Source organism: Prunus dulcis, chromosome 4 (assembly GCF_902201215.1).
Source record: "Prunus dulcis chromosome 4, ALMONDv2, whole genome shotgun sequence".
Lineage (NCBI taxonomy): Eukaryota > Viridiplantae > Streptophyta > Magnoliopsida > Rosales > Rosaceae > Prunus > Prunus dulcis.
This window is the reverse complement of record NC_047653.1, coordinates 8,028,253-8,049,086: the sequence shown is the minus strand read 5'-3', so window position 1 is coordinate 8,049,086 and position 20,834 is coordinate 8,028,253. Positions and strand designations below refer to the sequence as shown.

General features: G+C 35.3%; 3 protein-coding genes across 5 annotated transcripts; all 3 read right to left on the bottom strand.

Moving 5' to 3' along the window:
- Positions 1-680: 680 nt before the first annotated feature.
- Positions 681-3,177, bottom strand: LOC117624830 (sedoheptulose-1,7-bisphosphatase, chloroplastic-like). The gene is made up of 8 exons (XM_034356302.1): positions 2,944-3,177; positions 2,624-2,743; positions 2,279-2,464; positions 2,020-2,101; positions 1,706-1,927; positions 1,468-1,568; positions 1,287-1,358; positions 681-1,173 (listed from the first exon to the last, which is right to left on the bottom strand). Exons 1-8 carry the CDS (start codon positions 3,058-3,060, stop codon positions 892-894), a joined length of 1,182 nt encoding a protein of 393 aa, XP_034212193.1. The 5' UTR covers positions 3,061-3,177; the 3' UTR covers positions 681-891.
- A 564-nt stretch (positions 3,178-3,741) lies between these two features.
- LOC117625833 (nucleolar complex-associated protein 3) lies at positions 3,742-11,539 on the bottom strand. 3 transcript variants are annotated; one of them, XM_034357402.1, is made up of 13 exons: positions 11,263-11,539; positions 10,931-11,100; positions 10,622-10,812; positions 10,297-10,505; positions 9,708-9,810; positions 9,111-9,274; positions 8,295-8,433; positions 7,536-7,712; positions 7,302-7,438; positions 5,937-6,254; positions 5,484-5,623; positions 5,305-5,402; positions 3,742-4,492 (listed from the first exon to the last, which is right to left on the bottom strand). In XM_034357402.1, exons 1-13 carry the CDS (start codon positions 11,427-11,429, stop codon positions 3,980-3,982), a joined length of 2,526 nt encoding a protein of 841 aa, XP_034213293.1. In that variant the 5' UTR covers positions 11,430-11,539; the 3' UTR covers positions 3,742-3,979. The 3 variants fall into 3 exon arrangements, with proteins under 3 accessions (XP_034213293.1, XP_034213294.1, XP_034213295.1); XM_034357403.1 differs by lacking the exon at positions 5,937-6,254; XM_034357404.1 differs by lacking the exon at positions 5,305-5,402 and having other exon boundaries at positions 4,250-4,492.
- Positions 11,540-19,032: 7,493 nt separating this feature from the next.
- LOC117624851 lies at positions 19,033-20,834 on the bottom strand. Its single transcript, XM_034356333.1, has 2 exons — positions 20,544-20,834; positions 19,033-19,740 (listed from the first exon to the last, which is right to left on the bottom strand). Exons 1-2 carry the CDS (start codon positions 20,760-20,762, stop codon positions 19,210-19,212), a joined length of 750 nt encoding a protein of 249 aa, XP_034212224.1. The 5' UTR covers positions 20,763-20,834; the 3' UTR covers positions 19,033-19,209.

Sequence of the window (20,834 nt, the reverse complement as noted above, 5' to 3'; positions counted from 1 at the left end):
TTAATCTATTTAATCCAGATTTCTAAAATTAATGATCACATGTCTTTATGCTCTAAGTCTTTCCAAATTTGTTGATAGAATATGGTTTGATGTGCTAATATGATAGGTAAAGGAAAATAATAATGGAGATTTGGGCATTGCATTTTCATTGGGCCTGAAAATTTGCCGAAGCTCATCTGAATGAATGAATTCCAGGCCTTATAGAATTTGCAGGCCTCAAATGGGTCAACATTTCTATTTTTCTTTATCTTTTAAATCTTTGTTTTGGTAGCCTCCTGTTCTGCATCAACAGAACTGCTTCTTGGTGGGCTTGCAGCTTTTTTAAAAGGGACTTTTCTGTGAGTGCACAACTTAAACAAACAGTCTTATTTCTTTTGGTGTTTGTGTTATTATGACTCTTTTGTAGTCTAATGCATGGGTGACACTCTTTTTTCTATCCCAGGATTTTGTCCAACGTGGTTTTTCCTAGAAAGGTTTTTAATGAGGCTGCGTTCCTACATGCGGGTTCCTTTGTAACGTTCTCTCTGATGATTCTAATGATATACCCCTACTTAAACAGAGTTTTCTGTTTCTTGCATCAGAGAAATGTGTATTTGTTGTACCTCAGTGCATTGCTCAACTGGTGACTTGAAGCATACCAGTTATCATGCGCATTTCTATCCATATATAACTCTTTGGTTAATGGATCTTAAAAATCATGGACACTTTAGTTTTCTGCTGATCAAATGTTTTTCAACAATTTTTACTTGATTTATACTTCTTAATACAAATACAACCTTGTGTCTCCAATTTCACAATAACTATTTTGAGCTATATAGCTTGATTTTTCCAACAAAAAAAGAAAAGAAAAAAAATGGGGGTGGAAATAATTAACCAAGTAAATGTTTGTCACTAGGCAGCAGCTCCAACAGGCACTGCTCCCTTGAGCCTGGACGATCCGTATAGAGTTTCTTCGAATCGGATAATCTCGTTCTTGGATCCGTAAGCAACTTGAGTCCGATCATCAAGATTAACGATCACCTTGTCTAGCACAGACTGGTGGCCATCACTACTAAAACCTCCAGCATTTTCAACCAACAAGCCTAATGGAGCTACCTCAAACAACAGTCTTAACTTAGCCTTGGTAGTTGGGGATATCACATTGGTGAAGATGCCCTTCTCTTTTACAATAATCTGCAAACCCGATAATTGTGTGTCATTTTAGATGCATTGTTTTGCTTAATGACTAGAAATTAACTAAACTCAGGCATGTCAAAGGGTGTTAATTAATTAAGATAAGTAAAGACCTGGTTAACATCTGGAACCATTCCTCCAGTGTATCTCAGTGTGTACTTCTCTTTCACATAATAGTCAATCAGCTGTTAAATAAAAATTCAAGAAATTACAACATGAGTGAAAAAAGAAAAGAAAGTAGCATGTCTTCTAAAAACACATCAATAAAATAAAATTTAGGAAAGCAGAGTTGACCTTGCTGTAGTCAGGGTTGTCAAATGTGGCTCTCAAATTTCCAGGGGAGAATAGCTTTCCTTCACCAATTTCTGTTGTCTCCTTAACATGTTGCCATTTTCCTAACCAATGCATTTTGTAGAGAAAATTGAGGGAAGCCATGCATTAAGTTTGAAATTTATCATAGAAGTGAGCTGATCAAATCATTGTTGGGTGAGAACTTTATATGAGATTTAATTTTTTTGATATGAAAGCAAACCTTCATCAAGAAGAAGGAACTCATGGGTGCCAGGGAAGCCTTTAACAGCAAGAACATATGTTGTTCGAGGCCCATAAATCCCCATGGCTGCAGCAACTTGATCGCTTCCTGTTACCCCAGTTAACTTATCTCCTGGCCACACCCCAAAAATTGTCCCTACAGTGAAATTTGTGTCGACAATACTGGAGCCATCAAGTGGATCAAAGGCAACACTGAATCCACCTGTTTATGTTAGGATTAACTAGTGAGTAAATGTTCAAATATATATTGAGTGCTCATATGAATACATGAATTTCCATATAAGATTAGCAGACCTTCAGCTGGGCCTCCCATGTCTTGGAGTTCAGGAACTTCTTCAGAACAAGCATATTTGCAAACGTGTGAGTAAGTTAAGGCCTAGATGTTGAAAGACAGAAATCAGCTTTGACAATATTCTGAAAACCAGAGTTTACAATCAAGTTTGGTTTAGGAGAAGTAACTTCTGATTGTAACATGCATTGAAAAAAGCATATTTCTTCTGCAAAATTCAAACTATCCCATTTGTGCAATATGTATATATAGATTAAGTCTGACCTCAAAAAGAAGCTTATCAGCAAGCATATCCACAGCAAGCTGCTCATCTCCAAAAGAATTCACACATGCTGTTCCTCCACAAGAAGCTGTCCTCACTTTAAATCCAATGGTCCTTAATGCTTCCCCCATTGATATCAACAATGTGATCAGTTTCTTATCTGGGGTTGCCTTTGTTAGGAATTCTTCCTACAATCACAAATTAATTGTTTTTTTTTTTTAATAAATAAAATTAAAATTGTATTTAAGCTCCATAAAGACCCTTTTGCCTATACTGATTGTGCAGCTCTTTTTGTAAGTCAGTTTTAACGTTTAGGAAATAGCATGAGGTTTCTTTTTGTATCTTACCAAGCTATCACCAATTGCACATTTGGGTACACTGGAACTGTTCTTTGACTTTAAAACTCTCAGGGATGATTTTGGCACCATACGCAATGATTCCCCAAATAGAGAGCTTGTTCTCAAAACCTGCCATGCATACAAAAATCCTTTAATAATATGTATATTTCATTCATCCACCATTTTCATTAGAGCACCATTTGGGCACGTATCGAAAGAAGAAGTCCATTATATATTGGTATATATTCTCAAGCAGCAATTTGCACTAACTTGGCCAAAAATATGTGCATGCATATTTGTCTGAAAGTGAAAACTCCATGTGTTAATACCTTAGAATTGAAAGATGAAGAGATGGAAGCTGGAGAGACTAGGGAGCTTGAATGCTGAGATGAAACATTACGCACTGGAAAAGCTCCTCTGGCGTAGCATGCAACACTGGTCTCCATATTTTACAGTTAGCTTCAAATTTGCAAGAGCTAGCTGTGCTGTGCTTTCAATCTATTTTCCTTGGGCATGGAAACTTGGAATGAGTAAGGATTGTAGATATATAACCAGCTAATAGTGTGTTTCCACGTGGCACATGCTAAGTTTATAAGCTGAAAAGGTGGGAGTGGGCTGAAGTTAATTAGCATCACTCAAATATCTGTGGCTCTGCTCTGGTCCCATGAAGAGATATGGTTTAGTTGAGACCCCACTTATATGGCTATGTATGTCACATTTCTGAACAAGAAATGCAACTGGGAGCTCCACTGGTCATTTGTTTTCTGCTTTACTCGTAGTTAGTTAATAGGATCTGTCAGCAATTTTTTTATATTTTTTTAACAAGCAATATTGAGGAAAGAAGGAATCAAACCGATAACCTCGGGTGCAGGGGTAATAAAACCACTAAGTGCTTGTTTTCCCTTACAAACCATCATTCAGAATATCTGCAGAGCATAACAAAGGCCTAAAAACCATAACTCTGGAGCACACTAAATATAAGCCAAGAATATGACGCATCCAATGAGCCAAGTATGGAGTCTGGATTATTTAAGCTTTGATATGATCTGTTGCTCTACGAATAGATTTAGGAGGTAAATGATGGGCTAGACACAAATTCCACATGTGATACAAAGATGCACGCATTATCCAAGAATATCATGAAAATTAGTATTCTTTAGAATGAGCAAAATATTACAGATGAATCAGAAATGGAAGGCTGATAGAGATCACTGTTACAATCAAAATTTCTCCTGACCCGTTTCACATTTCCCTCTTCAATTTTTCATGTTTCTTTTTTCTTTTTCTGTGAGGGTCTAAGAGAGAGTCAGGTTCAACTGAAAAAATTCACTAAACTTTTCTACGGAACTTGCCAGACCAAGAATGTTACTTGACAGTCAACAAAGTTCTACTTTTCTTCATTTTCGGCTTTTTAGCCTTTTTCTTTTGCTGCTTATACTCTTCATATAGTTGTATGGATGATGTAGTGCCATCTAGCTCAGCCCTTAATCTCTGATTCTCCTTAATGTCACGAAGAAGCATGAAATGAGCAGAAAGCTTCTTTCTCACATCATCTTCGTCGATTGAAGTTGTATCTGCAGAAGGTTCTATCACAGCTGATACAGAAGGGTCACTTCCTCTTTTCCTTTTGTTATTTGATTTTTTAATGTCACTCGGTGGCTTGAAAGACTCTGGCCTCTCCAAGGAAAAGTCCGTGAAAGCTTGTTGAGGAGAGATGGTAGAGAGATAAACCTGGTTATGAGCAGTGTTCATGCTAGATATACTTGAAGCCATACTTGAGACAGCTGGATGATAATGCTGGGTTAGAAGATTGAGTTCCCAAAGGACTGAAGCAAGAGCACCACTTAAATTGGGGTCCGAAGCATATGGGTGATATTTCTGTGCATCAGAAGGGAGAGAAGAGAGCGAGAGGAACGGGTGTCAGATTCAGCATTATAATGAGCGTAAGCATGTAATGATGTCAAATGTACCAAACCAAAATCACATATAAACTAAAAAATAATTATATAAAATCACTTTATTTAAGATTACTTGCTGAATGAACAAGCATGACAGACATTTCTCATTTTTATATTACAAAGCAGTCTGCACAGAGTGAACAATGCACAAGCATCATTTGAACTATTGCATACGTTTGTGCAAGTTTAGGTGTAAGGTCTTTCTTCCTTTTTCTCTTTGTTTTTTCCTTTTCCCCTCCTGCTTGACAAATTAACTAGTGCATTCAACTGGATGAGTCTTTATTACTACATTTATAGATGGACTTCAGATTCTGAAGAGAGGACCATTGTGAGAAACATAAGCATGCAGAGAGGAAAGCAAACGAAAAATTTATTTGTCTATCTTCCATATGGGAGACTAAAGGCCACACAGACAAAGTGAGTAAAACTTTATCAGTGGTATCATGGGTTCATGGGGAATTATTGAGGCATCCTTGAGGGAAATTAAAGGACTCCAGCAAGCAAAATGATAGTTTTGGCCTCTCTACTGTGGATTAGAATTTAGATAAAAGATAATTCTACAGTTTTGGCATCCAGAGCTGTAGATCAGAATTTAAATAAAGCTAATTCCTTCACATGATAATCAAAATGAAAAGAACTTGTGTTTTTGGAAATTTATTTTCAGAAATGCAAGCTGGCCGCAGGCTCCAATTCATTAAATATCATGAAGCAGATGTTGGCATGAGAACTTACAGCGACAGAACCTGACACTGAGCCACCTCCAGCATCATTTTCTAACAGATTTCGGCACTTGACATTCTTCAGAAGAAGATGCTTTAAAGTAACCAAAGCTACAAAAGATTCAAATGGGGAACAGGAATAAGAAATCCATAACAAGATATTGATAACTTTATTTCTAAACAAGAACATACCAGCCATGGACTCTGCCGATCCGGAACATAATGAGAATGTGGCCAAACGCTTTACAAATGCAGCAGCCTTCTGCATGTCATGTTGTCTATCTTCACACAGCATTATCTTCAAAGCTTCAGCTAATACTTCGCCCTGATCTCTGTTCCATGAACACAACCAGTAGGTAATTTTTTTTAGGTAAGTCATTAGTTGAACCTGCCTAGAAAGCATGCATTTATACTAGTCTCTAAGGTGACAGGAAAAATCAATACACCCATTGCAGGAAATAAGCTTATCACAACAAATATTCTTAATAGAAAGATGCAAATTAAGTTCCAGAACTCCAGTAAATATGGGTATAGGAATTTGAGGTTATTTACTTCATAAAATGCACAAAGATACCAACTAGATGCCACAGAAGGTAGAGAAATGTTTTAACACCAAATTTTGGCATTAAAAAGTTTAGTGCAAACCTTCCAGGCCTATATTCAAGTATAATATTGTAAAGCTGAACAAAGAAGTCCTGCAGATCAACATTTAAGGCATCAAGATTGCTCTTCATCACTTTAAATGCAACAATGCAGCAACGGAGGCGCTCAGATACAGTCAAACATTTTGAAGTATTCTCAGAATCGCTACCACCAGAAGCAAGCTTTTTCAGATAGTTTATAAGATCCCCCATGAAATCCATGTCAATTAGATGCGAGAATTTTCCTAATCCTTTCAGACACGGAGCAAGTAAAGGGTGGGGCTCAGTTGCACCAGTAGATAAACTAGCATTTGCTTCGGATCTGAATGGAGAATCACAGGAAATTATTCAATACATTTGAAATCTGAAATAAAGGGGAATTGCAAATCCATAAACTACCCAAAGAACAAATTATAAATGATTTCCACTTTCAATCAAGCATATCTATGACAGACTTCAAAACTGAATATATCTCCCATTTCAATCATCACTCTCAAAGTAGCCATTTACTGCTTTTGGATACCTAGTTCCTCAAAGCAAAGCACATGCATATTCATAAACAAGCTTATCTAAGCTTATGCCATTTAAAATATCACTCAGAAGATCATTCATGTTTATGCATTTATCAATATTATGAATGAACTGTCAAAATATCAAAAGGTAAAAGATAGAAAATTATAGAAATATGGTTGAACAATATGAAAATTACACGAAAAAAGAACTGTTTCACAATACAGCTATATTTATAACAACGTAGCTTAAGTGAATTTTATAAAGGACAGAATCAGATACCTACGTTCTTTATGGGCTTATTTGAGCACTTGAGGTACATTCTCTTTAGCGTGATCTGATTGGGAATGAGTTTTGAGCTAAATTTAAATTATTTCTCTTTAAGCATTTGTAGTTTTTTATGCCAAGATGGACATATTCTCCATCTTTTTTCTTGTACTTAATAGAAGCTAATTTCCAATCAGAAAAATTTACAAATCCTTTTGGTCTTCAATGATACAAAATGTGAAAATTCACTTCTACAAGGAGTTTCTTCCACAATGCATCCATTTACCATATCACACGCTGTATTTACAGAAAAAGTAAACATGAGTGCCCCATAGTGCCCATAGACAGAGAAGCCAGTTTTTCCTGATACCATGTGATCAGTGGTCTCTCAAGTCTTAAAACTCATGTATGCTAATTTATATGCTTAGTTTACAAACTTGTAAATCTTCTCTTTAAAAAATTAAAATTATTTGTACAGACTACACATAGTGAGCAATCTGCTCCTTCTTGCTCTGGTTTGTCTTTTAAGCTAAAGCAAATTCATAGGATATCACAGATCCAAAGTTATCAGAATCATGATGCGCAAACAAACCTGGAAGCTGATGACTGCATTGTATGTTTCAATATGCGAAAATATGTTTCAAATACAGCAGAAAGTGCCTCTGTCTGCATTCCTCTCCGCTCCATAACATCTGGGGCCAAAGCAACAGCCTTGTAATCAGCAGCAACCTGTGTATAGCATTACAAAATTCAATAGGTTGAGAGGAAAAACCACTGAAACAAGCAAGATCAAGAAGTCAATGGATTTTGCAAAACAGAAAAACACCTCCTCTCTTGTCTTCGTCAATAACTCTTGCCTACTCCTTTTTTTGTCATTTTCCTTCAATTGACGTGCCTCCTCATAATGCTTTTTCTTCTTACTTTTCTTGCTTTGGGGTTTATGTTTCTCATCATTTCTTGCAGCCCTCCCAAGATCCTCATCAAATGACAGAGACAAGAAAACCTGCAGAAGTACTAACAATAATAAGCATGGAGGAAAAACAAAATCCACAAGAGTTCTTATTATACAATATGATTCCAACACGAAATTCATCTTCCCACTATTTGTAGATTACTAGACAGAAAATCAACAATTTCCTATCAACAATCATTTGTTTATGTGAACCTGTGTATGACACAAGCTACGGTAACATATGTACGTTCAACTGACCAAATGCATTATGTGTTGCTGCAAAATTACCCGAGAAAAGCTATATCCATATACATTTCTGTACCGTAAAACAGTAAAGCTCCTTTTAAACAAAACTCAAGAAATATGCCATCTAGTTGGCTGAGCATGGAGTCTAACGGTAGATGACGGCCATAAGTAAGGAAATAACAATTTTATCTTAACTCAATATAACCCTGATTGTATCCTTATAAAACTACAGCATTTGATCAATAATTTTCTTTTGGCAGAGAGATATAGAGAACTGGTCTTATTTTCTCCTAGTATATGGTTAGGCAAGATGGTCCAGTATTGAGTTTATCGGCACAAAAATTGGTTAAAACAACATAAATAACAAATAGATAAGTAATCTCATGCCTCCACAGAGTCAGGGTGTAATTGGCAATTATGAGCTTTCACATGATCTGCAATTAATCGAACAGCCTCCACAGTTGCTTCACCACCATGTTTTCCCTCGTTTGTAAACAGTGACTTGATGGAAGAACAGCACAGTTTCCTGTTAAGAAGTAGTTCATAGTTAGATGGATGAAATAGTAAAAGAAAACATTGGCTATGATCATGGACACAATTATCTTGTGAATAAACCGAGAAAATTGACATGTACCGACACAGACATGAGAGACGTGTTACACATGGTACATGGACATGAACGTGTCATGTCAACTTCATCCCAAAAACGATGACACATCAATACATCTGCAGTTTTTTTATATTTATATAGATATCTGTTCACATTCAAACAAATCTTTATATGAGAACATTATTCTTAAAAATAATTATGAAAATAACAACCATGTCTAATTTTTTTGACAAAAAAGGTCAACACCGTGGCAATGTTGAACTGTTTCTAGGCAAAAGAAGGTGTTTTGACACCCATGCAGTCTGCAGCCAGTAACATCTTCAGTCCTTGACCAATTTAGAATATTTTTCCTTTGTCAGATAAAATTTTAAATTGAGACTCTAAACAAAGAACAATATTTCCACTTGAATGTTTTGCTCAATCCTAAAGTAAATGCTGGCTAATGCTCATATTTAGAGTTAAACTGTGTACTCCAACTTGAAGATACAATCATTTTCCAAATTCTTGCGTCAATCCTGACCTTCAAAGACACCTTGTAAGACTACTTACCAAAAGGATAAATTAGGGAACAAAAACTAAAGATAGAGCAAAACCTTACAACATCATCTGGGGAGCCTATGTTTCTGATGACAACACCTAACAAGCTCTCCCGGTAGTTGAAGTGGGGTGCTGCATCAAGCAATGTACAGATACAGCGAAATGCCACATGCTGAAATGAGGACTGCTTTTCTAATGCTGCCAACTTCTGCAGGTATGCCTGAGAATGTGCATAAAAGAAAATTTTAACAATATTTATAAGGACAACCACACAAATTAACTCAAAATTTTATCTACCACTCTTCAAAACAAAATTGTTCTTCAAATTTACATAAATCAACAACGTTTTACAGGTCTTTAGGTCTTTTTTAAACAATGAACAAACCTAGTGTAGGTTCAGTGATTGGTCCAATGACCCAAACAAACTTTACATCCCCAAAATCTAAACAATACAATATCATCCATCAAAATGACCACTAAGAAAAAGAAACAAATTTACAAATGGCAATTGGCAATTGGCATGATTCAAAATCCACTAGCTTAATAAAACTAACTAATAATTTATTTTGTTCAAGGTGTAGCAGATCCATCAGAAATCAGAAGTAAGAAACAAAAACCATAACAAGGAACCAAGCATAGAAAATATTGCCAACCTTGTATACAGATAGCAGTGTTGATTCATATAGCCGCATTTTCTTAACATCCTTTGAGACCTTCATTTCTAGCTCCTTCTCAGTAGGAAGCCTAATCCGATATCTGCAATACATTCATATAAGAGTTACAGTCCATTACTGGAATGCAGACAGAAACAATGTTGATCATGAGTAAACATGCACAATGGTTTGTGGGCAAGGACAGAAGTTTCATGTGTCAACACAGACACAAGGCGTCCAACACCTCAACAGCCAAAATTCTATAATGCCAATGTTTATTCTTAATTTGAAACATTTAGCACATATTTACATGTGCTCGGTGTATATTCTTCCAGTGTTTATTCTTAAGTTGAAACATTTAGCACATTCTTAATTGGAAATATTAACGCTGTAAAGTTTCTCCAAAAAAATCAAACCACCATAACTCTCCTTTATTTTGAGAGGCTTTTTCCTCCCAAGGATCCAAAGGTGTGACAGAAATGGGTAGGCACATGTCCTAAGGCGTTTGTACACCACATTTCATACTAAAGAAGAGTTCTACAAATCATAAAAGATCAATGTACATCATGGAACAGAACTGTGGTCTTACCCAGGAATAAGGTCTTTAAAAACAGCCAACAGAGATAGGAGTCCAAGTTTGACAATGGCATGATTGTTATCTTTACAGATCTGCAATATCTCCTTCAGAGATTTTATATTAGAAGCTGGATCAGCAAGCAGCGCTATTCCCAGCTCTGCAAGTTTGTTCTTCTTACTTTCAAAGGCTTCTTCAGTTGTAAGATCTTCTTTAACCTCAGCCTAACCAAAATAAATAAATATTTATTTATTTTTTATGTGATACACAGATAATACAGTATACTAAATGTAAAACTCAGAAGCAAAACAGAAGAATAACTAGTCCAATCAGATGATACCAGCACTGCTTCTTGTGGAGTTTGTTCGACTTCAGGTTCAGCCTCCTTTCCTTGTTTCTTAGCCTCTTTCTTACTTTTCTTAAGCTTTGCCCTCCTTTCAGCCTTTGTCAGCTTAACTATGCTTTTATCTGCAGCACCACTGGCTTCCTCTTCGGTGGGATCGTTTTCAGATGCTTTTGATGCCTTCGTTGCTGCATCATCACAAGAATTTAAAACATGCACACTCAGTGTACGTCCAAAGACCTTCTAAAGACAACTCCCCCAATTACCATTATCCAAACTAGAAAAAATAAAATAAAAATGAGGAACCTGTTCGATAGTAGAGTTGTCCATCTAAGGTTTTAACAGGAAGAGCATCTACACGATCAACTTGAACCCCAGGATCCTCTTTTTCTTTGTGCAAGGATTTCCTTTTTAAGCGCTTTTCATACAGAGCTTCCAAAGCATCCTCCTTTACATCAGCAACGCGGGTAACATGCCTTTGTTTAAACATAAATGTAGATTAGATGAACACAAAAATGACATTGAAATCAAAACTTTGAAAACTCAGGCCCAACCAATGAAAATTCAGAGGTATGTAAGTATTAAATTTTAAAGGAAATTAAGGTTCAAAAGCACGAAATAAGAGAAAATGAACAAACTTGGTGATGGACTGGGTGTCTAAGGTGGAGAGAAAGCCAGCGTATTCTCGGTTTTGATCGACAAAGTCCTTGTCCTCGTCCGAGACTTCAATTTCGTCCTCTGAGACCTCCGGTGGGAGCTCAGGAGGTAGAATGATCCTCTGCTTTTGCTTCCTCTTCGCCACCATTCTGCACCTAAAATCCTAGCTGCTTGTTAGTAGGGTTTTAGACAGAGAGAGAGAAGCTGAAGATGAGTCTCAGCTAGTTAAACTTTCGACCTGCTGACAAAAAAAAACACTTTGGGCCCACTTCAGTAAGCTTCGGCCCATATTTTATTGCTCGAGCCCGCTAAAAGTTTCATGAGTTATCGAGTCCTTAATTTCTCATTGTGGATTTGATTTGAACAGATGAATTTAAAATTTGGGTAAATTATTCAAAAGGTCTTCAAACTTATATGTGATTTATATTTTGGTTCCTCAATTAAATTATTCGTTCAATTGGTCCATCAACTCTATATTATTAGCTCCATTGGTCCTACCGTTATATTCTGTCAATATTTCTGTAAAATATGAGGGCAAATTGGTCATTATTTACCCTAAAATTAGGTTAAATCTAACAGAAAATTAAACGGTATATCCACTGGAGCGAATAATATAGAGTTGATGGACCATTTGAACGAATAATTTAGTTGATGGACCAAAATGTAAATCAGGTACAAGTTTGAGGACCATTTGAGTAATTTACACTTAAAATTTTGGAAAAAATAAACGAGGGAAGGAAGAAGAAAAGAGGAAGAAAGGTTTAAAAAAAAGAAAGGGAAATGGGGTGATGAAGAATACGATACGGCACCGATATGTATTTGATACGCCACTTGGCATATCATAGACCATTTCAGAATGTTAACTTTATGATACGGTTCTGATACTCTATTGATACGGTCACAATACGCTCGCGATACATCAAGGGATAAAAGTGAAAAGATATTGAAAATTTTGTGGTGATTTTGACAGCAACCAAAAAAGGAGGAAGAGGGAAGAATGAAGAAAAAAAGAACGAACTTGCGCTTGCAACTGTTGCGAATCTTCAATTGCAGAAGATGATGTTAGGCGCCTAATTACAATACGCACCGTTTTAGGTGCATGTTATGTTATGGGGCTTATGTTTTTATTTGGTCTGAAGTTGGCCTATGTTAACAAAAGTGTTTAACACCTTTTTATGCTTGATGCATTCATTTGGGCCCAAGCCCAATAACTGAAACAAATATATGGCCTAGAAACACATAAGGAACCAGAAATTTAAAATTTAGGAAAAAGAACTTTAAAATACTAACGAATTTCAGTTCATCTAAAAGGATGGGACTTAGTCTGCAGCGGCATTTTAGTTCAAATTTTACCAACGAAAGTTTGTTACGTGCACGAATAAAACATATAAAGTTTACAGTTTCTTATATGGCCGCTAACCTATAAAGTATAGTGCGATTTAAATTCATTAAAATTGTCAACGGGGTATAGTTTAGTAGAAAAATGGCTTGACTTATAGATAAGTGGTATTAGATTTGAATTCTCATGTCATCTTAATAATTTGTACGTGAGAAACCCCCTCCCTTTGTAGTTAAAATTATCGCTTTTATTTTTTAAAAAAATTAATAATAATAATAATTGGCAAGCATCCTCTTTTCATTATGTTGAGTAAGTAGATTAAACTAAGTTTATTTTTTACCATTTGGCTATTGATTTGGTGGCTTAAATTTGAAATCCCATGAGATTTAAACTCAATTATTCTTTGCAATTTGCATGTAATTTACCAGCACACCATATGTATTTTCTGATGTTCTTGTGCTTCTCAGCCGCAATACCAACTGTGCACTTAGTTTTAAACATTTGACCTGCCGATTTCTTTTCACACACACACGTGCAAATATTTCCACAATCAAAAAAGCGATAAAACACTACACATTAATATTATACATTACAATACATGATGAGACCATAGGAAAGAAAATCGGGTGGTCCATTTCTCATTTACTGCTGCTGCTGCTTTTGACATTTCAACCCCTACTCTCCTTCAATAGATTAGGACCATATTTTCCAAGCGTGACATTAATGTGGAAGGTTTATTTAGTTGAACCAATCCAATAAAGATGATGGTGACAAACTAAGCATTGAAAATGGGCTCTCCTGTGATTCTTTAAGGTTTGATTGGGGCTAAGCTTTGGATTGGGAATGAGAATGTATATTCTAATTCACACTTTGCTTTTGTTGTATAGGATCCAATAATTCATGGATCACAAAATGATTAATTAGACACTCATCAAAGAGGTTAATTGAATTAAGAGTTAATTAGGACTTTTTTAGATAAGCATTATGAACTATAACACACTTCAACCATTCATTAAGAATGAAAGTCTTTTATTTTTCGTTCAGTTTGTCATATCATATTATGTTCTTAGAAACGTGTGCTTAAGGGTAAAACCTAATTGTTGCTCTATGAGAAAATTCTAAAGAAAAATCATTACTTGCCGCCCTCTTTAGGGTCGGCAGCCACCCTTCCTACTCCATTCCCTTTCTTCTCCTCCCATCCCTTTTCCTCTCATTCCCACCATTTTCCCTCTAGATTCTTTGTGTTTTGTTTTGTTTGTGAAGTCAAAGCAGTCATTGTGTCATCGTCATGATATAGTTGCCGTCTTTTGGCCCACGCATGCAAGGATTTGGCTCTAATTGTCAGCCTTTGATATAGATTTGGAGCTATAAAGTGGGGATGATGTCAGGTTGTATCGGGTTCGGGTTTAGCCGGTGTGGGACTATGAGTTTAGCAGGTATGACATTATGGCTCTCCTTGGATTGCTCGAGAGAATGTATAGTGATGGTCTTATTTCTCAGTTTGTTTTAGTCTAATAATTCCCATGAATTCTTTAAGAGTTTGATGTAGTTTGTTTTTTGTTTATGATATTTTATTTCATATTCACATTTGGCTTCCAATACGAATTTGCCGTTTCTGCCGTTTCGCAGCAAATCTTTATTGCAAGTTTGAGTATATGTGCTTCTGGTTGCTGTTGGTGCATTTGGTCACCGAAGAAGTTGTATCTATATTCAGCACCATAATTGCTTTGTATATGTTTTTGTTTATCTTGTCAATAAAATACTATTGCTCTTTCATCCCAAAAAAAAAATATATATGTGTGCTTAAATTCAAAGTCTAATAATAATATATCATGCCATATATTTGATAACAGAACATTAACCCTTCTAAACTTTTGAGGCGCGCATATAATTACTTCGCTGATGCCTATAACTGCTCCTACCCATCCCTTCAAAAAAAAAATAATAATATTGGCATTCCTAATAAATATAGAGTAATATATACATGAGAATTTATAATAAATAAATAAAGTAATTGAATCCTTGAGTTCATGAACCTTACTTTCAAAAGGAGAGATCAAGTTAAAGTTGACTGACAAATCCAAACATCAATATGAGACTCACAAAACATTGACACGTGTGATGGAGTTCGGTTATTGCCAAGGTCTAAAATATCGATGATATCGGAAATATCGGTAGTCCAAAAATATGGAAATTTCGATGGAAATATCGGGATATTATCGATATCGATAAAAATTGAATAAAAACCACGGAAATTGTAAGAAAAACTTGAAAATTTTCATTGAAACTTTGGAGAATGTTTATTTAGTCAATTATCTATGGGTTTATCACAAAAAATTAGAAGGAAATGCATTGCATGATGGATTTAACTAATTTTAAGTTGATTATACAGCAAGCGGGCAAACACTATGAGTGTAAAAAATATGTAATAATTAATGAAAAAAGATTAAATACACCGTAATCATTTATATATAATGATTTACTATAATATTTTACACTTTATACATTGCATGGTAAGATACATGAGTGACTTAGTACCACATAGAGTTCCTACGAGGTTCAAAATTTTCACTATCTTCATCATCTCTATGTGTAGAATAAGTGTATTGTGAAGAGTAGTCATCAAATGATAAATCCCCAAAATAGTTTTGCATGTAATTGTTAACATACCACTCATATAAATATAAATATTTTAGCATATTATCACAAAAACATAAGTGATATGGTGTTTAAGGTGTTGGAGGAGTAAAATGGGAGGGGTTCATATCCCCTTTGTGCTTTTTTCTCCCCTTTTTCCCTTTTTTTTTTTCTTTTTTTTTCCTTCACATCGATATTTTCGATATTTTAGCGATATTACACCGATATTTTGACAAAATATTGCTGAAATGTGAGCGAAATTATCGACATCGATATTTTTCGATATTATCGTCGATATTGTCGATATTTATACGATATGTACATGGATATGTTCCGAAATATCCGTGATTCGAAAAAACCGAAATATCCTCGATATTTCCTCGATATTATCGATATTTCAGACTATGGTTATTGCATAACTTGTCTCTTGATTCTTACGTGAGTTGGTTTGTAGTTCAAAATCAATTTTCTCACTCATAAAACATTGACATTTCAAAGAAAATAAAAACGAATAGTTGCCGTGATACTGTTATACTATGAACATGTAAACACAGTAACAAACAATCATAAAATTAGAATGCATGTGCTATTTTGCAATATTACGTGAGAAAAAATTCTCGTGCGGGGTATTAAAATTTAGTCAAGCGAGCAATCCGCTCATATTGTCGTCCACCCTTATTACATATAAACTAGTAACATCACATATAACCGTTTATATTGAAAACTTTCGCTTACCTCTCACTGATGCACCCGTGCGCCTTCTTTTAATATTCGCGTTCGCTAAACCCAGACCTCCTACATGAAACTTAGGTAAGTGACCAACTGGTCCCGTTCATCATTTATTGCTAGTTCAACTTCATTCATTTATTTGATGATTGTTACTTCAACTTCTGCGGACATTTCTTTTCTTTTTGAGTGAATAGCGGTTGTATTATTTGAATGAGAGAAGATTACAACGAGTCTTCAAACAAGGCATCATGAATGAGAGGAGGGGGACATTTCATTTTGGACCTTTCATTTAGGTGAAATGTTTTTTTCTGGTCATGGCGGTCGAGTAATGCATTGAAATGGCCCTTATATATTGGTTGATTCCTGACAAAAGCACACGTTCATGGTGACCAATGTATGCTTGCATTACCTAAGTTCAGGAGTTCAATCAAAGTATTTATACAACCATATCACGGATCTATAGATACTTGTATTTTGTGGTAATTAGCCTCTATTTTATACCCTACTTGAGTCCTAATTTTATTTTAAAACAAATCATTTTTTTTTATTACTTCTTTTATTTTATAAATCCACGTGGCATTAATATTCTTCTACTTGAGAAAAAAAATATATGTGTCAATTTAACATGTATCTTAACCATCACATCGATGATGAGTAAATAACGATGAAAATTTGAGATTTCAAGATACGAAGTTGTTAAAATTGAACTCAATGTATGGACATGCAAAATGAAGTAAACAATTTATGTCCAAAGTTAATTATATATATAAAATCTCTTTCTATTTTTTTCTGGAGCAGAGTTCTTTCAGATTCAAACCGTCTATCTATCAATTCAATAAGCAAATACCTTTGTGGCTGACAAATGCAGGGAATATGTTCCAATTTTTCTTTTTACCTTGCTAGGCCATATGTGTTTGTGGCTGACATTGAAACCTCAAAAGTGTCCAAGGGCAGGGGTAGGCCTAACTTAGCCCACCTACAAAAAAAACATGGGCCATGTGTGTGTGTATATAAAAGCCAATATATAATAAAAGAGGAGTTAGGGTTGAATATTAATTTTCTTATTATTATTTTTGTTGTTGAAATTATACAGGGAAAATAATTTGGGCTGAGAAAATAAAAAGAATTAAACTCTGATAAGAAAGTAGGTAGGCAAAACTTTAAAGGAGTATGATGAAATTAAATTCTCCATTTAATGTTCGTTAGGTATATTAATGAATTGGTCTACTAAATGCCCATAATTAGCTCCACGCAGGAGCCATTAAACCACATCAGTTTGACAATTTGTAGTTGAATGCTGTTTTCAAACATTTATACGACACAACCATATTTTTAGACATCACTATCTCTTATTTATAATTGCACACCACCAAACCCAAAAAGATTGTTGTACAGATGAAGAAAAGCCCCTATATTCATGTGAGTTAATGCCCGACGATGGCCAATATGTTGAATCACTTCAAGGGTTCAAAAAATGCATGGATACAAGTCACAATCTGAGATTAATGAGTTTTCCTTAATTAGCCTGGTCCTCCTTGCAACATTTGTACGTAGAGGAACGGTCAAACGCTACTTAGATACAAAATGTTATACGGCACTAATCAGTTCTTTGGGCTCGCTTCAAATGTCATCTCATGATAAGTATAGGTTAGGTAGCACTAATCAAACGCTACCTAGATACATATATGTACGTCGTGTATCAAGCGTACAATGTATATGTTATATTGTATATATATATGTCTACAGGACAGTCAGGAAGAGGGTGAGTATTTAATATGGCATGAATGCTACCATGAGCATTTATAGACCTAACCTGAATATGTGTACCTCTTACCCCTTAGTTAATCAGGAGCAGAGTTTCCTCCAGCTTTACTTCTGGATTATGATGTTCTGCATCAAATTAAGAAGGGACGCCATAGTAGGTGAGAAACTAAACACAACAAAACAAACAAACAAATCAATAAATAATTAAGAATATGTTGGCTAAATTGATTGACAAAACATGTGTAGATTGTGGTGGTAAAACCTTGGCTTCAAATTTAGTGTTGTGTCTAATTCAGATGGCCGGCAACAGAGTGATGAAATCAAAATTTGAACCACTTCTCCCAAGAAAAAAAAAAAAAAAAACCCAACTAGATTTTATATAGAAAAATAAAAGGGGGCAAAATCAGCAGGCATTTTAAAATAGGATTAATGGATGGGAAAAAAAAAAAATAGGTAAGGGTAGGTGGAAGTGTATGGTATTTTCTGTTCTTCTGGCAGTGGCAACTGTAAAGCAACTCAGTTGGATTTTAATTCTTCAGAAATTGAAGTGCATTTACTACAGCTGATTATGACATTATAATAGCACTGATTTTCTAATCTAGGTGCTTCAGGATAAAGTTCTAGATTGGTAGGTTGATGCTTCAATTGGAATGCATTTCTTAATAGATTAATGGCACATGAATGCAGAGCAAAGGCAAAAAAAAACTAAATAATACAATTTAAGTTTTTATCTTTCAGAAATTTGAAATCACTCTGTTAAATTATCTGTATATATATATATATACTGAGATGAGCTTCAACTTACTGCAGAAAGAAAATGATTAATAATATTGGCAGAATTAATTTTTTTTTTTTAAAGTTGCTGAATCAATTCTACCAATGCTAGGATCTATAAAAGTTTCTGCAGAACCTCTGCCATGTTTATAGGACATACAAGTTCCTTAGTATACCCTAGTGGTCCATTTGGCATGCATATAATGCCTGCCAATAACTTGCCACAGAAGCAACAACTTTAATTCAGAAACTGAATTTCATAACAACTCTTTACAATCATTTTATTTATTTTTTTAAAAAGGGTTCTCTATTTACAAAATTCAGGCAGGATTAGGCAAGTTGGCTAGAGCGGGTGTGATGTGCTTCCTACTCTGCACCCGTAATAAATTGATACATCCATTTATGCCACAAAATTGAAAGAGCACAATGAATGGTATTTGCTACACGAGGCCAGGGAACAAAATTGCCATAACACAGAAGCAGATCAGAATGTGGAAGAAGAATGAACAAGGCATAAACCAATAAAAGTCTTATAAATTATGCTAGAAAAAAGCAAACAACCTTTTGAATGTACATATTACTCTTCTATAAGAACTAACAGATCTACTCTTCGAGAAAAAGACTACTTGTAGAATATCATATACAAAAATCATATGAAGAAGAAGCATAAGCAATGTTCTTCCTCTCAAGTTGATCTGTTGAGATCAAGCCGAGGTTTCTTCATCACTGGCAATGGGACAACAGAATTGCACCTAGGACATTTCGGGTTATTTCTCATTATCAGTACATAAGATAAGCAACCAGGACACCCTGCTGCAAATGGTGATGCAAATAGTTTTTCCTCACTCTCTTCCTCCTGAGTTTCTTTGATGGATGACGACGACGATGAGCACGATGGTGATGATGACAACGATGACTTCCACATCGACGAAGATCGCCTTTTAATCGGTTCTTTCTCTGCCCTTTCGAGGGCTGATTTTACTTTATCCAAAGTGCATAGGCTCTGGTAATTGCATGAGGGTGGTGATGAGGGAACTAATTTTAATTCCAGGCTGGTGCTTGTGTCATCAAAGAGACTTAGTGGGATTTTTGAGGAGGATGATGGAGGGAAATTTAAATCTTGCATCTTTGGAACTGTTGGATTGGTTTGGTCCCTCTGATCTGAGATTGAAAGTGAATTTGGAGCACTGCACCTTTGAAGATACACTTTCCCAGACTGCAGCAATCAATATACAATATGTTAATTACAGAAATAAAATAAAATAAATGAATTGCTCACAATTAATTTACTCATGACATAAAAGATAGTTTTAAAGAATCTACAATGGGATTAGAACTTGCAGAGCATTGAAGAACATCACCAAAATAATTGACAGAATACACAAATATATCCTTTTGCTATTAATTACAGTTTTTTTATTTTAAATATTATATTTTTCAAGCAATAGCAATAAACTATTAAAAAAAGATTGTTCATCTTGAGGATATTCATAAACATCAAAAGGCTCTGTTCGACGGCAGGGGAAACTCAGGTCAGGAATGAAAAGAAGAAAAAAAAAATACTGTTATATTGAATTTCAAAAGCTATAATGGACTGCAGGAAAAAAAGAACAAGAAAACATGGATAATGGAAAAACAATATTATGATAAATTGAAAATCTAATGAGAATTAAAGAAATGGACTCCAGAAAACTACAAGATTTCTTATACTCCATTACTATCTGTTTCTCAGCAACCAAACACACAGCTAAAGATAACAGAAAATTCCAAACCAAGGAATTAGATTGAAGAAAATACAAATAAAATAAAGCCAATTGCAGTCAAACCATGAATGAAACAGAACATGTCATGAAATCAGAATTCAAAGCAACCAAATCAAAAACAAGAACACAACCATACAGCAACACCAAAATCAAGTTCCCAAGAGAAATGTCAAATCTTTCCCAGGAAAATTATGACAGCAAACTGTTCCATTAATTCCCAGGAAACAAACAGACCCATATGAGAAAATAGACCAACCTTCAAGTCCAAGCGCTTTTCCCAGCCATTAGGGACCTGCAAGTCGAGGTCCAGTTCCTGGGACTCGTTAGCAAGCTTGGAAGAAGACCCACCACCAAGCAAGTCTCGTGTAATCAAGGCCGTTGATTTCTCCCCACTAGAATTACTTCCCAAACTCAGATGTTGATCGTCGCTGTATCCATTTAGAACCCGAAACAGAGAACTCACGTCAGCAGCCATTACTGGGACTTCACAAACCTTCTTTTCTCAGAGAGAGAGAGAGAGAGAGAGAGAGAACGAGGGGTTCTTGGG